Here is a 16634-nt window from a genome sequence, read left to right on the forward strand (position 1 = left end):
GCCATGACGTCGAGAGGCGACGAGAAGAGGGGACGAGCAAGGGAGCGACGCCCCGATCAATTCCACGAGAATTCTTGCCGGCCCCTGTCCTTGTGTCACACCCAGCTGCCAGCTGGAGGTCCTTAGCTGGGGCCCTGTCCGCCTTTTCCCTCTGATCGTCGAATGGGTTTTAGCGATCATCCATCATGAGCCTGTAATTGTCGCTGGGCCAGGCTTGCCAGGGTGCACTCCGAACAGGCGGTTGACCTCGCAAGACTTGACCATCTTGAGCCAGTGCATCGTTATTGGCCCAGACAGACTTACCAATACCTACCTTAGGTACCTAGGCACTCAGGCAGTGTAGTTTATTTTCTTGATAACCTAGGCATTGAAGGAACATTATGTGTTTTGCCATCGTAACAGTAGTATCCATTCGCGAATCACCAGACAGCTCCAGTGTTCCCAGCCTTGCGAGCCTGCTGAGGAGAAGCACCGACCACGACAAGATAGTGAATGACACCTATGGAGGTACCTACGCAGACATAGAACACCCCCGCTGACTCTCGCCGGAACCGGCCCCAAGTGGTCCCAGGTGGCCTCCCGCCACCCCTACCTTACGCACCAACCTTACCTGAAGGTACCTCTGCGATGGGAAGCTCTCAAGAGCTCCCCCGCATCGGCCAAACGGTCAACCCCCCCCCCTTCCCCAGCCAGCGCCGGAGCTTCGTGACTCGTACCACCGACGTCCATGCGACGACGAACCCTCGAATCGGTCTTCCGAACCACACCCCCCCGCGTTACATGTCCCATGGGGGTTTAGTCTGCCTTCCAACCTGCAACAACGCCTCCTACCATCATGGCGACCAGCCGAGCCTCCCTGCGCCCTGATGCCATGCCTCTCCTCGTGAGGCGACCGACAACCCTCACCTGCACCCGATGCACCAACCTCGCCCTTCCCATCACCTACCGCCGTTCCATCTCCCTGACGGTGCCGCGGTCCTCCTCCTCCTCCCGCCGAACCCAAGACTTCTCCTCTGGCTTCACGAGTAGCTATGATCCCAGTGATGAGGGCCGTGGGCCCATGTTCAACAAGACCAACTTCGCCGTTCCCAGCTTCTACCCGAGGGACCTGAAGAAGCGAGTTGACGAGTACGTCGTCGGCCAGCACCGGGCCAAGAAGATCATATGTTCCACCGTATTCAACCACTACCAGAGCCTCAGGCGTCGCCGCCAACGTGACGAGGAGGACCGCAAACAACGGGAGAAGCTCCAGAGGCAGCGTTATGCACGCGACCGAGACGCGCACGAGAGACTACGTGATATTCACCCTGCCTCAGGTCAGCACCAAGCTGAGGATGATGGCTTTGGTTTTCCGCGCCGCCTGGCTGACAGCCGTGCCCAAGATGACTATCCCGGCCACTTTGAATCCGTCGAGCATCTCAGTGACGAGCCCGACCCCCGCGCGCCTGCTGACGACCTGAACATTGCCGAAGGGCCCACGGGACCGCTCAATGTCAAGATTGACAAGTCCAACCTCCTTGTCATGGGCAACACGGGCACAGGGAAGACGTACATTCTAGAGTACGCTGCTCTCCCCGGAAAGCATGGCTCCCTCCTTCCGTGAACCCCTCGTTAACACGCAAGTAGAACGCTGAGCAAGAAGCTCAATGTCCCCTTTACGATAGCCGACTGTAACGCCTTTACCCAGGCTGGCTACATTGGCCAGGATGTTGAGACGTGCATCGAGAGGCTCCTGGTAGAGGCCAACTACGACATCAAAGCAGCCGAGAACGGCATCGTTGTGCTGGACGAATTTGACAAGCTCGCTTCCAAGACGCCTGCCCATGGTAGGGATGTCAGCGGCGAGGGCGTGCAACAAGCGTTGCTGAAGCTCGTCGAGGGCTCCCGTGTGACTCTGAACGTCAAGGAAAATAGGTCGTCTCGCTCGACCCCGCCCATCACCACAAACTACAACTCGGGCGGCAGCTCTCCATCATCCTCTCAGTCCTCGCCGCCCCAGGGCAAGGTCGACCAGTACACCATCGACACGTCCAATATCCTGTTCATCATGTGTGGCGCGTTCGTCGGCCTACGGTCCATTATTGAACGCCGCGTCTCCAAGCCCTCCATGGGATTCGGCTCCGACCTGCGAGGCCGCCAGAACCTATCCGGTGACAAGCATGACCTGCCTAGGCATCTCTTCGACCACTTGCCCCACACCAACCCCGACGCGCCGGCCTCAACACATAGCCCGCTGGACCTCACCACACCAGCAGACCTGCAGGCCTTTGGCTTCATCCCCGAGCTCATAGGCCGCGTCTCCAACATATGCGCCCTGAACCCCCTGACCCTCGACGACCTGTTCCGCATCCTGACCGAGACCCGTCACAGCCTCGTCGCCCAGTACACCGCCCTCTTCGAGACGTACCCCTCCCGTCTGCGCTTTACGCGCAAGGCGCTCTACGCCATTGCGACCGAGGCTGCCAAGGCCGAGACGGGAGCCCGTGGTCTCAAGATGGAGATGGAGCGCGTGCTGGCTGAGCCCATCTTCGAGGCACCCGTGCCGTACGTGCTCATCACCGAGGGCTGCGTCAAGGGCACCGAAAAGGCCAGCTACTGGGGCAAGGACGGGCGGATCGAGCTGGAGCGGGTCATGCGCGAGGAGGACGAGACACACGGGACCCCTCAGCCGGAGACGACGTTTGAGCAGTACAGGGAGACGGGTCAGAGCGGTGCCTGATGTTGATGTACATGAACGAACTGTGGACGTAGCCCTTTTTTACATATCTTTTCACGACAAGCGTGCAGGAGTGATACCAACTAGCCCGAATGGCCTACAAGAACATCATCTCCTCTGCCTCACCGATGAGCTCGTCCTGCATGTGCGCCCTGCACCTCGCCCACCACGCGTTCCACGTCTGCAACTCACGCAGAAGACACTGTCCCAACTCTTCCATGTCCCAGTGTGGCCTCGCCAGCCCCTGCCCCGCCTGCGTGGCTCGCGCGGGTGCCTGGGCGACGATCAGCTCGGCCGTCACCAACCAATTTCTCTCAAAGTCCGTAACGGTGCCCCTCGCCAGGCTGGCCACCAAAGTTTCGTCCTCGCCGACAAACCCGTCTTCCACGATAACATCCTGAAACAGGCCGGCGGACACGTCATCCTCGTACGGATCGGCGAGACTGGATGCGAGGTGGGACGCCGCGTTCTCTGTGGCTTCTGACCAACAGCTCAGCGCTTGCTGCATGACCGACCAGGCAGCAGCAGCAGGTGCTGAAGCGTCGTAGGATGCCGCCGCCAAGGTGGGTTGGAGCATGGCCAGTAATACGACCATCTTTCGAAAGAGGTGCAAGTGCTCTACGCAGAGGACGCCGTCATTCAGGCACCGGACCCCGCGAATCCATCGCATCATGGCCCGAATCAGCGTGGGAATCTGCTCGCGGGATTGATCCATCTGTCGAGCGGCCACGCCATCCAATCGCAGCCTGATGGCCTCGCAATACGTGTCGAATAGGACGAAAGCCTCGGGCTTCATAACCGAAGCTGACAGAACCACCGGCAGCATCGTGCCGAGCGTGAACCCCAGAATGGCATCGTCCTTCATGCCCTTGGCGAGAATGCGCGTCTCGTGCCCGAGTCTGCCATGCAAGAGTGCCTGTTTGAAGTTGTTGTACATGTAGTAAAACAACTGTGGCATCGCCGGGGAATCACCCTCGTTCAGTCTGAGGCCGTACGATTTGATGCTGTCTACTTGAAGGTGCGGGTCCTGCACGGGCGGCGAGTATTCTTTGCTCACTTGGTAGAAGAAGGGCGGAATCTGGAAGATTTCCGTTGTGTGGGACTTGACCAAGGACACAACGCGGCGCACAAACTGAACGTATCTTGTGTGTTGTGCATCGTTTGTCAGAGAAACATCATGCAAATCGTTCTGGATCCGTTGCATGACTGCCTTGAGTGCAGCAGCATAGTCGGATGTGTTGGACTTCTTTTGTAAAGGTGTCGATGACGTCCGTAGGGACGTTCTCATCCACACCAGTGTTTCTACCATGGAGGATCAGCAAGAGGTCAAGTTGCGACATCACACACAGACTGAACGTACTTCTTAACATGTCGCAGTTCATGTCGTAATTTGCATGTCGCAACATATCGCTCTCTGCGGGCAAGAAAGGATACTTCAGCTTCTTCAGGCTCAACGCAAATTGATGCTCGAAGAGCATATCCTCTCTAGGTTTGGTGAGAGAGAGGAGCCACAACTGCAGAACTGAAACGCCAACGTCCTACTGGTGCATTAGCTCAGTTCCGGCGATTTGCGAGCCTCACATACCGTCAGATCTAATTCCTTATCTAGGTTGGCGAGGAAAAGGTGGAGATATCGACTCTGGAGCGGAACAAGCTGATTCGGCAGCCCTTCGAAGAGCTCGTGTTTCCCTGCCTTGCTGCGTTGACTGGTTTTGAAACATCGTGATAGACGCTGCACGTAATGGTTAGCCTAGCCAGTTGAAGAAGACTGAAAGGAGAAAGGCTCACAATAGTGCCACATCGGATCAAAATTGCAGCCAATCTGCCAGCCACCGTCACAACTTGCTCCCTTGCTTCCTCCATTTTGGTTATCGTCTGTGGGGAGCAATCAACCGTCGAGCTAGTCTGCAACATGTTCCTGGCCATTGCGTAGAAGTCCGCAGTGAGGTCATTATCTATCTTCTATCGGGGTGTCAGATCAATTTGATATGACTCTCATTCGTACGTGAACATACCATGATGCCGTCTTCAAGCCCAGCCGCATTGTTCTCTTTCTGAACACTGCCGAGGGCCCTCTCGACATGAACCAAGAAAACATCGACAGTCGCGACAGCATCCTTAAGTATACTCAACGGATATTCTGCCGGTGACTTGGAGAATTGACGTAAAACGTGCCGAAGTTGAACTGTGTCCGTTAGCAGAAGGCCATTTTCCATGGCTTGATGACGTACCTAGATTTCCAGCAAAAATGGAGAGCTCCAAGCTTCTTGCGCACTTCGCAACATCGAGCGAGATCGCCACGGAATACCGAATGACTTCCATGGTGGCAGACTTGTTACTGGCTATGATGCCGTTGATGAGATTCTGGTCAATGCCGTGACTAGCGTCTTTGGACATGGACGACAACTGTTGCTGTATGTCCGAAGCCGTCGAGTCGTACTGGTCCAGGAGCTGTTGAAAAGCGCTTCCCTGCCAGAGAGAAAAAGGTCTGAACGCTGCCACTGATTCTTTGTGAACCACAAACCTTGCCAGTTGAGCCCAAGCCTTGAGGTTTATGAGGCAGGCTTCCTTGTGAGAGCTTGAAGGGACGACAAGTTTCTCCAAAAGAGCAAGAAGTGTGCTAGGGCGCAACTCAGCAGGTGTCGCCCAAAAGAGGGTACAGAGAAGGTCATGATGGTTGCGAAGGGCAGCAAGATCATGCTGGTGAACATTCTGCTCCTTGAGATACTGGCGGTCGTGATTCGGTAGAGTCCGCGCTACGAGGTTGCGAATCTCTCTGTCGGATCCAGTCTGCACCAGGCGTTGAATGGTCAGAGCGACCAGCTTCAGGAAAATGTGAAAGCAGCGATCTTCCGGTTCGACTCGCAAGGCCGTTTCGACGTGCAAATGCTCGAGAAAAGCGGGTGACTGGAAGACTTCTTCGTTTCGCAGATTTGAAAGATTTTGTGAACCGAAGAAATCGAAGACAGTGCCAATGACGCCGCCGCATCTGTACCATCCCCAGTTGTCGACCAAGTATACGCATCGACGCACGAGGGTTCTACAGTAATCGTTAAACCCAGGCGGTTGTCGATTGTTTGCTTTATACAACTGGAAGACTCGCTTCAGGGCAAGCTGAGGCAAAGCCCAGCCGTCCATAGCGACACTGTGCCGGGTATCCGAGACGAGTACGCCAGACGAATCAAACTCGCACAGGGGCAGGAGTGTGAACATCGTTTCCCAAAGTTGCTCGAATCTTTGTACATTGAGGCCGGTCTTATCTTCGCCCTTGATCAAAACCGGGAATGTGACATCCCAGAACGACATCCGGGGAATCCGCAGATGTCCGAGGGCTCTCATTAGCATGACCCAGGTCTGTGCTGCAACGTTGTCGGCTCGAATACCACGTTCCCGGTTTGTTAGTTGCTGGAGGCTGCCATAAAGAGTGACCAGTGACGTCGTCCCTATTTGTAGAAGACAGGCCACAGAAGTGGCTATGACCTCACGTAGGAGAGTTTCGAGCCCCATGATCTGCGGAATCATGGAAGCTTGATCTCTGCAGATCGAAAGACTGCAGAGTACGATGATGAGGAATTCTGACAGCACCTCTAGAGCCTTTATCGTCTTCCTTCGGTCCAAGAATGTTGCTTGACCTTTGAAGCGACTGAAAAAGCCTTCGAAAACAAGCTGCAGGCGAGACAAGAACGTTCCCAAGTTTGTATCATCAGTAACACTGAGGCTATCTTGCACATACGTGCGCATGAACCTTGCAGCATCTCTGGTGTCGAAGCCCGAATCGCCATCAGGACCTTTCTCAGTGAGATGATTGCAGATTGCATCAACAAGAACTCCGAATTCGGACGAAGTTTGTTCATCCCATAAGCCCCATTTCAAAGGCTGGCCGCTAAGATTGAAGTAGATTCGGGGCCGCGGCTGCTTGATCTTCTCCAGCAAGCCAGAGGCGAGTGAAGCTTGGAAGCACCCACTACCAAGAAGCGTCTCTTCATGAAAGAAGACCCCTCTTTGCAGTGGGAAAACCTCAAAGTGTTCGCTGTAATGAGCTCCAAAAGGCGCCAGGCCGAGCAATTGGTCGACGCCTAGATCTGCAGCACTGATGTGTCCGTCTGTTCGAGGTCCGCTAGGAAGAGGATCATGCGCATGTCGGTACTGAGGCGCCCTTGTGTCCACTCGAGTAGGCTTCTCGGTCTTCTTCGACCTCCTCCGCGACGGCTTTGTCACGTTCACCGAAAGATCCTTGCGCACTGCGGATTCGGTTTCTTCCATGACCAAAGACCCATCATTGTCTTTAGCCATGAGAGACATAGTACTCTGGAACACCGACCGAGGACGTGCTCCGCGACGATAGATGGCATCCAGCATCCTCTTTTTGGTTTGAAAGCTTACTGTGCTAGCCTCGTTCATCACATCCGCCTCGAATTGGGCAGGCCGGGCGCTGGCAGCTCTGCTTCTCGGCAACATGCGAGACGTGTTCTTAGCGGCAGCATTGCGGTTTGGCTGTGTGATTCTGCTGAAGGAGTCTGTCGAGGTATCGGGAGACTCAGATGAACCCGGAGCAACGCCATTATGTGAAATGTGAGCCAACGGTTGCCGGTCGGAACCTTGAACGGCGGTCGAGGAGTTTGTGACCGAGTGCCGAGGACGGATTTCACCACCGATCCAATCTTGCAGGACTCTACCAGCGTCGAGCTGATCCTCCCTGGTACCCAGACATATTGTTTTTCTACTTGGGCTGGATCTTCCTCGCTGGGCTTTGCTCTTCACAGTACGCGCGGCAAGTCTTAAGAATCGTGGTGCCTCGGGCTCAATAACGTCTAGGATGCCCAGTCGAGGTGGATTGTACGTCCTTTGAGGCTTTTTCTTCGACGCTCTCATTGACGATTTTTCTTTATTCTGACTGCGTCGTGGTGGCTTCTGTCGTTTTGCGGAAGCACCGTTGCCTGAACCGAAGTGGCTCGTAATGGTCGGTTGCTGACGCTGTCTGGCACCAGACTTGTCTAATTTTCGTCTTTTCGCAGAACTTGCACCCGAGACAGATTGATTCAGCTGGCGTTTGGGTCGTTGTACCATATGATCGATATCGTTATCCTCAACCACAGACATGTCATCATCATCGTCATTTACAATGTGCAGGATCTGTTGCGAGTAATGCTTCTCGGTCTTCGGTCTAGGTGTTTGCAAAGATTCCGCCTCAGACTCTTCGTCGTCGAACAGGTCAAAAGGGAAGGCGGGTGTGGACGGCGACTGATTTGATGTTGTCTTCATTCTCGGCATGGCGATGCCGCGTCGTTGGGTCGAGTCAGGCGGCATCGGCCGAGCCTGAGCAGCTCGATGAGGCTTTGGCTGCTCCATCGGTCGGTCTAGCCTGAAATGAGACGCTGGAAGAACTCCTCGAGCTCTGCGTCCAAATGCCACGAGTTCTTTGCCATGCTTTGGAGTGCTATTGGATTCCTCGCTAACCTCGGAATCTGACGCATCGTCCGTATGAGAAGCCTCTGAAAGATTCACAATAGGGCTTTCAAGAGGACGCTTGAGAGGACGCTCAAGAGGACGCTCAAGAGGACGCTCAAGAGGACGCTCAAGAGGACGCTCAAGGTAATCTTGTTCTGGGCTCATAGGCCGAGGTCGGGATGGTGTTGTCTGCTCCGATGTATCGACTCTGGGAGGCCGACCTCGGGATCCTCTGCTATGCTTTGGAACCTTTTTTGCCTTAGGGGCAGCGGGTGGTAGCGGCCGAGGCTGACGAAACTTGACGTGCGGAGGGTGCAACGGATGTGAGTTACCAGAGGTCGGCTCGAGGCTGCTGTGCGAAGCAGATCTATTCGTCGACTTCCGTGACGACGTCAGTAGGGATGACAGATGTCTCTTCACTGGAAAGGATGACGTCGGGGCAGTCAACAGCTGTTTCAAAGACGGCAACCCATCGCTCTCCTCGCCGCTCTCGTGACGTCCGTAGTCGATGAACGGGCTCGTGGCATTGGTCTCGCGTGAAACGCTGCGAGGACTGCTTGAGGTATTCCGTGGTGGTTGAGACGACGTCTTGGCAGTGGACGGCGAGGGGAACGTCGGTAAAGAAGCCGAGTCGTCCAAGGATTCATGTAGCAGCGACTGACTCTCCTCCTGGTGTTCGCTGACGGTGTTCTGACTCTCTTCTTGAAACTCCTGCTCTTGCGAATCGTCTTCCGGTGTCTTGTTCCTGCTTCGAGCATGCGCCTCCTCCAGCATGCGAACGGGCTTGATGCCGCGGGCCTTCAGAGCCTTGTTGTACTGTGCGCTCTCGATCATGTACGGATGCTCTTGTATAGGTTTTCTCGGACGCAATGAGCGCTCATAGCGCTGTGCGGCCGTGACAGCAGCTGCTATGGCCGAGACGGTTTCGGGACTCGGGGGAGTCGAATGTTGACGACGGAGATGTTGCGTAGAAGCAGGAGGGGGGACCGGCTTTGCATGATCTCGATCGAAGAGAAATTCGGGTGGAGGTTCAGTCAGCTCAACAAGTCCCGCTGATACATCGTCAGTCTCGAAGCCGAGGGGATCTGGGGAATCGCCGCGTGCGGAGACAACGACACGCGACGGCTTCGTAATTGCGGAAGCGGCAGCTCGGTACGGTGCTTCTGAGAACATATCGGCAAGCTCATCATCGTCCGGGGCTGAGGAGAGGGGAGACGACGCCGGCGGCATGGCCATGTGCACTCGAGGCTGGGGAGTAGTTGGCCGGTCGGGCAAGGGCGCCACCACTTGAGCATCTCCGATCGGTGAGGATGCGGGAACATCCCATATGCTCTGGCTTGTGTTCTTAGCTTGGGACAGCAATCCGTGGGTCGGGACGGCCTGCGATGTCGGGGGAGCGGCTTCATTGTGTTGGTCCGAGTCGAAGGAATAGGTGAGTGTCGAATCGTGTGCCTGCCCACAGTTGTCGAAGTCTCCATCATCGTCCGAATCCGGGACCTCCCCTAGTTCCCTCCATGTGGCCATTGATCTCCGTGCTCATGTCGAGCAGACTTGCGATGTATTGCAGTGCATTGAGGGCCGGTGGACGTCGACTATGGTGGGTGGTGTGGTAACGCAGGACCCGGGAATGTGAATTGCAGGTCGAATGTCTAGGCCTGCCGGATGTATTCGATGTCGAAGTGGGGTACACATTCAGTACCATATAGACCCCGGCCAAACTGGGCTAATCAGTGGCTACCTAACGTGAATTCTTTTGCATAGTTTGGCAGATAGATACCCTTTTACTTGAGTTGTGGTGGCGACGCGACAGGTGAGACGCGTCTTTTAGCGGGACGCGCCAGGTCCAAACCACTTAAGCTCTAGGTGTCCGTGCACCCGCAGTTCCCTCACCACGCGCCACAACCGCGTACAGCACCGACGAGTTTGACCAAATGGGTTAATTGGAGTTGGCAAGGCGCTACGACCCTAGTGTCACATCTATTACATGCCGGAACGGCGATGAGGCCTCTCTCTCTCTCTCTCTCGCTTTCCGTACAGGCGCTCAATTCAAGTAATATTAAAAGATACAGTTGGCACTGCCATCGCCTATAGTCCCCCTTGAAGGGATTCCGTCAACCATAACAAGCAACATACGTTTACAACCTGACAACCCCTTTTTTTTGTTCTACTTTACTCGCCCTTCAGCTTGTCCTGCTTGACAGTGAAGGCCATCTCCAGGAACTCTTGCTCTTCCTTGGTGTGCAGGCCCTTGGTACCCGCTGCCACGGACGCGCTGGGGTTGCGGCCAGCGTACATGACGTGCTTGCGGTTGTGGTGCTCGGTCTGGTTGAGGAGCGTCTCGATGCGAGGCTGCGTGAAGCTCCACGCACCAGCGTTGAGCGGCTCTTCCTGGGCCCAGACAATCGTCTCTGCGTTGGGGTACTGGTCAAGGTTCTCCTTGAGCTGCTGCCACGGGAAGGGGTTGAGCTGCTCAATACGCGTGAACGCCGTGTCGTCGATCTTGTTGTCCGCGCGGTACTTATGCAGCGCAGCCCACACCTGACCCGTGCAGAGCACAACACGCTTGATCTCCTCGGGCTTCTTGATGGTGCCGGCCTCGTGCTCGGGGTCGGGGATAATCCACTGGAAGTGGGACTCGTCAACAAACTCCTCGATGTTGGACCGCGCCAGAGGGTGGCGGAGGAGCGACTTGGAGAAGAAGATGATGAGGGCTGAGGCAACACAGGTCAGCACAAGCAAGATATTGAGGGGGGGGAACAAAAGGGGTGGACCAAAAGGGGTGGACCAAAGGGGGTGGACTGAAGGGACTTACGCTTGCGGAATTGCCTGTGCATCTGGCGACGAAGGGCGTGGAACAAGTTGGCAGGGGTCGTGAAGTAAGCGATCTGCATGTTGCAGTCCTGGTGCTGGCGCTCGAGCTTCTCGGGCGAGGGGAAGACACGAGGGTCCTCGTTGCAGAGCTGCAGGTAACGCTCCAAGCGTCCAGAGGAGTGCTCGGGACCCTGACCGTCGTAACCGTGGGGCAGCGACATGACGAGGCCTGTCCTCTGCATCCACTTGACCTCACCGGAAGCGATGAACTGGTCAATGATGCACTGCGCGTTGTTGGCGAAGTCACCGAACTGGGCCTCCCACATGACGAGCGCGTTGGGAGACGAGAGAGAGTAACCGTATTCGAAGCCAAGGGCACCAAACTCACTCAGAGACGAGTTGGCAATGACGAACTTGCCCTGGTCCTTGCTGATGTTCTGCAGAGGTGTGTAGGTGTCCTCAGTCTCCTGGTCGTGGAAGACGGCGTGACGCTCCGAGAAGGTCCCACGCTCGACATCCTGACCGGACACGCGGACGTGGTGGCCCTCGGTGACGAGGGAACCAAAGGCGAGAGCCTCGGCCGTGGGGAAGTCAATGTTCTTGCCCTCAACCACAGACTTGGTCCTGTTGGAGAGGATACGCTTGAGGTTCCTGTGCACGTTGAAGCCCTCACTTGTGCTGCCAATAACCTCACCAATGTGCTCGAGAGTCTTCTTGTCGACGCTGGTCGTGTTGTGCGGCAGAACCTCGGTGGCCAGCTCCTTGGGCGACTTGAAGCCGTTCCAGGCCGAAGTCGTCCACTCCTTGGAGGTGGGCTGGTATTCCTTGGACTTGGTGAAGCTCTCCTCGAGCATACCCCAGACCCACTGCTTGTGCTCTTCGACGTCTTCCTTGGTGAAGGTGCCGTCCTTGATGAGTTTGTCGACGTAGATGGCAATCTGAGACTTGTGCGACTGGATGCGCTTGTACATCAGGGGCTGCGTGAAGGAAGGCTGGTCAGTCTCGTTGTGGCCGTGCTTGCGGTAGCAGACCAGGTCGACGATGACATCCTGCTGGAACTCGGCACGCCAATCGGCAGCCATCTGGCAGACGAAGTTGACGGCCTCGACGTCGTCGGCATTGACGTGGAAGACGGGGGCGTCGATAGCCTTGGCGATATCGGTACAGTAGGCGGTCGAGCGAGCGAAACGGGGGTCGGTGGTGAAGCCGATCTGGTTGTTCACGACGAGGTGGATGGTGCCACCAGTAGAGAAGGCAGGGAGCGAGTGGAAGCCGAGGCACTCGTAGACGACACCCTGGGCGGCGAAAGCGGCGTCACCGTGGAGCAGGACGCCCATGGCAGTGCGGTGGGCCTTTTCGTCGTTGTTGTAGTGCTGGATGGCGCGCGTCTTACCGAGAACGACGGGGTCCTCGGCCTCGAGATGGGAAGGGTTGGCCACAAGGGACAGCTGGACACGCTTGCCCGAGGGGGTGGGGCGCTCAAAGTTCATGCCAAGATGGTACTTGACATCGCCAGATCCCTCATCCTCGGCACCGGCAGTACCAGCGAACTCGGAGAAGATGGACTCGTTGGGTTTCCTGACGACGTTGCTGAGAACGTTGAGACGGCCACGGTGCGGCATGCCAATGACAATGTCCTTGACGCCGTAGTCGACACTGCGATCGATCAGAGCCTTCATACCGGGGACCAGGGTCTCGCAACCCTCGAGGCCGAAACGCTTGTCGTTGGGGTACTTTGTGGACAGGAAGGACTCGAAGCTCGAACTCCAGATAAGGCGGTCGAGGATGCGGCGCTTCTCGTCAATGCTGTACTTGAAGGGCTGGGGCACCTCGAGGCGCTCGCGCAGCCAGTCGCACTTCTCACGATCAGGAATGTGGATGAACTCAATTCCATAGGATCCGCAGTAGATGCGCTCGCAGGCGTCAATGATCTCGCGCAGCGTCATCTTCTCGCGGCCCTCACGCTTGAAGCGAGGCAGGATGCCGGGGCCAAGGGAGTATTCGGTGTCGAGGTCCTTTTCGGTGAACTGGTAGTGCTCGAGGGTGAGCTCCTTGGGCTTGATGTTACCAAAGCCCTTCTGCTCGTTGCGAATACCGAGGGGATCGATGTTGGCCTTGTTGTGGCCGCGAGCCTGGTAGGCGCGGACGAGGAGCTGGACCTTCAGGTGGTTCGCCACCTCGGTGCCCTCAGCGCTGCCGGCGGCGAGGCGAGGGACGCCTCCCGTGGCGCCGGGCACGAGAGAAGGCGGCGGGGTGAAGGCCTGGGAGATGGGCATGTCGCCAGACTCCATGTTGCGGAAGTAGACCTGCCATGAGACGTGGACGCTCTTGGGATCCTCCTTCCACTGCATGTACATCTCGTCAATGTAGTTGGCGGTGTTTCCGGAGAGGAAGTTATCATTGGGATCGGGAGCATTGTCGGTGGCGCTGGCGTAATGCCTCCTCGCGGTCAAGCTCAAGGGTCGGCGGCTTGCGGCCAGAGTCTGTGTCGCGGCGGTACGCGGCGTGGTAGGGAGGGTCGAGAAGCGACGGGATGAAGGGGCCGCGCACCGGGAGCTCTGAAGCACCCGAGTGCTGGCTTTGCTCAGCGAGCTGCGCAGCATGATGGCGGAGCAGATCGAACAAGGAGAAAAGGAGAGGGGGGGCGGGGTCGATGTCCCGGAAGGTGATAACGATGGGTTTGTCTAAAGGAGGGAAAAGGAGGCAGAGATCAGAAGGGCGACGACGTAGTAGATACTGGACAGGGCTCTAAAAGTGAGCCTGGAAAGCCTGGTCAGTAGCAGACCTGGAGACCTGGCCGGTTCTTGCCGTCACAGCAGAGCTCGTCGGCAAAACCGAGCGGGCTACCGGCAGCAGAGGCAACTGGCCATTCAGAGCCCTCCGAGTTCCATGGCACCCGAAACAAGTCGCGCTAGGGGGGGAGGAAGGAGAGGGCGAGTGTCGCGCACAGTGTATCCATTCTCGTTTCGGTTTGTCGCATGAGCTTCAGCTTGGGCCTGTCTCGCTCTCTTTTTCGTCCTGTGCTCTGCCCTGACTGTTCCTGATGATCTATCTGGTGGGACGTCTTGCTGTGCTATTATTACAATCTCTGGCTTGGCCCCGGAGACGCCATGTGAGATGCCGCATCTTGTGTTTTGTTTCCAGATGAAAATCATTCGCGTCGTACCCATGAAGTGAACACTGTGACATCCCTTGTTCTTCACGGAGGCATGACCACTCGGTATTTGACCGACGCAAATCATAGGTAGGATTCGGTCATATTAGGTACACAGTTTGATTTGAAGCCTGCTGGTGCTGGGGCTGGCGCACAGTCTGCCTCCTATTCCTCTGCACGGTTCTCCTGCCCATTGAACTCTCGGCGTTGGCTGGTAGACCCCGACTGCCCCGTACGACTGCCCCGTAAACACAAATGACCATCCCTCGCCTGCCAAAAAATGTGTGGCAGCTGAGTGTGGCTGGTGCCAAAGCAAGCCACTACGACCTGCCGTCTCGTCATCACGCAGAAGCTCACTGGTGGTCGTCACAACCATCTTATCCACCAACGAGTGACAAGCCTCGAGAACGACTGAATGGATGCCTAGGCAGCTCACCCAACTTGCCTCGCTCATGACTAGGTAGTGGTCTACGTCCATAAAGCCCCGAGAGAGACTGCCACATATACTGCCGTTTCTTGGTCGTTGCGAGTTCTTCTCTCTCTCTCTTGGGTTCTGCCTCGCACAGTCGTGCAGATTCATCCGCTGGGGAGGAAAGCGTAGGCAGGCCAAGCCGTCTCCATTTCCAACACCCCAGCAACTGAGGCACACGGTCCGTTCCACCTGCCATCCTCATAACTATCGAGTCGGGTCATGAGCTCTGGAATTCTCGATACGACATAGTTCATTGCTCTACCACCTACCTTACCTTTTAGGTAGTCCAGCAAGTAAGGAACCATGGCCGTGCCTTCTGGTCGGGCAGCCTTCAAGAAGAAGGATGGCGTCTTGACTCTGTCTGCTGATCAGATGCACGTCACCTGGACACCATGGCCCGGCACCGGCACACCCACCGTGTCTCTGCCTCTCCCCAACATCGCAAGTAAGTCACATGTGGTGGACAAATGCCATCTACGGCCTGCTGTGCCTCCAGGTTGGTCGCCCGCTTCGCCGCTGACACGTTGACAGACTTGCAACAGACCCCAGATACCGCGGCTAAGGTCATGCTGCGGATTATAGAAAAGGCACCAGATGCGACTGAACAGACACCATACTCATTCCACTTTACGTCTCCAGATGCGCGCGCCGAGGCCAATGCCGTGAAAGATGTCCTGTCCAAATTATTGCAGGACCTGCGATCAGGTGACCCAAACCTACCGAAGCTGGCTTCGTCCACGGGCACGCCCAACGCTAATGGCGAGGGCAACGGCGGCGTCTCTGCCTCCATGGCCTTTGCGAGCTCGGTCAACTCAAAGCCAGCCCCGCCACGCTGGTTCGACGACGGCCAGCTCAAGAGCGACATTGAACTTCAACAGTCTCTGATGAAGGCGGACCGCAATCTCTACCAGACATATGTTGATGCCCGCGCCACCAAGCCAGATTCCATCTCTGATGCGGCTTTCAACTCCCAATTCTGGTCCACACGCACAAATCTGCTGCGAGCCCACGCTATCGAGATGAACCAGAAGAGGGGCTCCTACAACGTCTTGTCAACCATTAAGCCACGGACAGAGGGTGAGGAGCTCAAGCTGAACATCAGCGTCGAGCAGGTGCAGCTCATTTTCAGCCAACACCCACTCATCAAGCGTCTCTACAATGAAAACGTACCCAAGATCACCGAGGCCGAGTTCTGGTCACGCTTCTTCCTCAGCAAGCTGTCACGAACCCTGAGGGGTGACAAGGTGCAGGACGAGAAAAAGGAGGGCATCGTCCGAGACCCCCTTTTTGATAACCATGATGAGAGCGAAAACACACTGGGCTTTCAAAGCAGAATCATGGCGCAAAGCGTGCCGAATATCATCAACGTCGAAGCCAATGAAGAGAACCAAGGTGGTTTTCGAAGCGGCAACCAGGCCGACTTTGAGATGCGGCCCAGAAAGAACGTTCTCATCGTCAAGACGCTCAATAGTTTGAGCGAAAAGATCATGGCAAACGTTGCCCCATCCGACATTGAGGCAGAGCAGACGAACGGGGACGAAGATGCTACTTTCGGCCAGCTGGCGCTGCGAGACTTGCAAGGCGATGTCGAGGAACAGCGCGTGATTCTCAACGTCAAGGAGCAGAGCCGCTTCTTCTCCAAGCACGAGGACACGCAATCTGCGAATGCTCGCATCTTTTCCAGGCAGGTTGCCGCCGACGTCTTGTCCAGCGTCCGTCGCGAGTTGCGTCTTATGGCGACGGACAATTCTGGCGCACTAGACCTGCACGCTGGCCTCAGCGTTGATGATCAAAGTGACAGCGACGAAGAAACACGAAAGCCCCCGCGCGTCGGTTCCCGAGCAACGAGAAAGTTGGCCGAAGACGATGTAATGGCCGGCGTCAAACGGCGGCGCATGGAAAAGTACGGCACCGGCTCAGACGCCACTGACCTGATGGGACTGCAGCCTGAGCTTGCTGAGCGCTGCCAGTTGACGCATGCCACGACGGTGGAATTCCTACACCAGTTCTGGACCGCTTTTTCTCTTCGGTGA

General features: G+C 56.4%; 4 protein-coding genes across 4 annotated transcripts; 2 read left to right on the forward strand and 2 right to left on the reverse strand.

Moving 5' to 3' along the window:
• Nucleotides 1-835: 835 nt before the first annotated feature.
• VDAG_10016 (ATP-dependent Clp protease ATP-binding subunit clpX) lies at nt 836-2719 on the forward strand (the record flags this gene model as incomplete). Its single annotated transcript, XM_009655773.1, has 3 exons — nt 836-1316; nt 1383-1560; nt 1627-2719. The coding sequence occupies 3 exons, from the start codon at nt 836-838 to the stop codon at nt 2717-2719; spliced, it is 1752 nt and encodes a 583-aa protein (XP_009654068.1).
• Nucleotides 2720-3208: 489 nt separating this feature from the next.
• VDAG_10017 (uncharacterized protein) lies at nt 3209-9688 on the reverse strand (the record flags this gene model as incomplete). Its single annotated transcript, XM_009655774.1, has 7 exons — nt 3209-3218; nt 3364-4018; nt 4077-4230; nt 4302-4448; nt 4610-4678; nt 4732-4901; nt 4948-9688. The coding sequence occupies 7 exons, from the start codon at nt 9686-9688 to the stop codon at nt 3209-3211; spliced, it is 5946 nt and encodes a 1981-aa protein (XP_009654069.1).
• A 505-nt stretch (nt 9689-10193) lies between these two features.
• VDAG_10018 (2-oxoglutarate dehydrogenase E1) lies at nt 10194-13635 on the reverse strand. Its single transcript, XM_009655775.1, has 2 exons — nt 10977-13635; nt 10194-10875 (listed from the first exon to the last, which is right to left on the reverse strand). The coding sequence occupies exons 1-2, from the start codon at nt 13576-13578 to the stop codon at nt 10334-10336; spliced, it is 3144 nt and encodes a 1047-aa protein (XP_009654070.1). The 5' UTR covers nt 13579-13635; the 3' UTR covers nt 10194-10333.
• A 1269-nt stretch (nt 13636-14904) lies between these two features.
• Nucleotides 14905-16634, forward strand: VDAG_10019 (RNA polymerase II transcription factor B subunit 1; the record flags this gene model as incomplete). Its single annotated transcript, XM_009655776.1, has 2 exons — nt 14905-15046; nt 15133-16634. 2 exons carry the CDS (start codon nt 14905-14907, stop codon nt 16632-16634), a joined length of 1644 nt encoding a protein of 547 aa, XP_009654071.1.

Source organism: Verticillium dahliae, genomic scaffold, assembly GCF_000150675.1.
Source record: "Verticillium dahliae VdLs.17 supercont1.30 genomic scaffold, whole genome shotgun sequence".
Classification (NCBI taxonomy): domain Eukaryota; kingdom Fungi; phylum Ascomycota; class Sordariomycetes; order Glomerellales; family Plectosphaerellaceae; genus Verticillium; species Verticillium dahliae.

What these genes read in the sequence shown, in the direction of transcription:
- VDAG_10018 (XM_009655775.1), bottom strand. Translation starts at nt 13,578, where the DNA reads ATGCTGCGCAGCTCGCTGAGCAAAGCCAGCACTCGGGTGCTTCAGAGC. An exon ending in GCACAGGCAATTCCGCAAGC is followed by an intron (nt 10,876 to 10,976) that starts GTAAGTCCCTTC and finishes GTGTTGCCTCAG; the next exon opens with CCCTCATCATCTTCTTCTCC.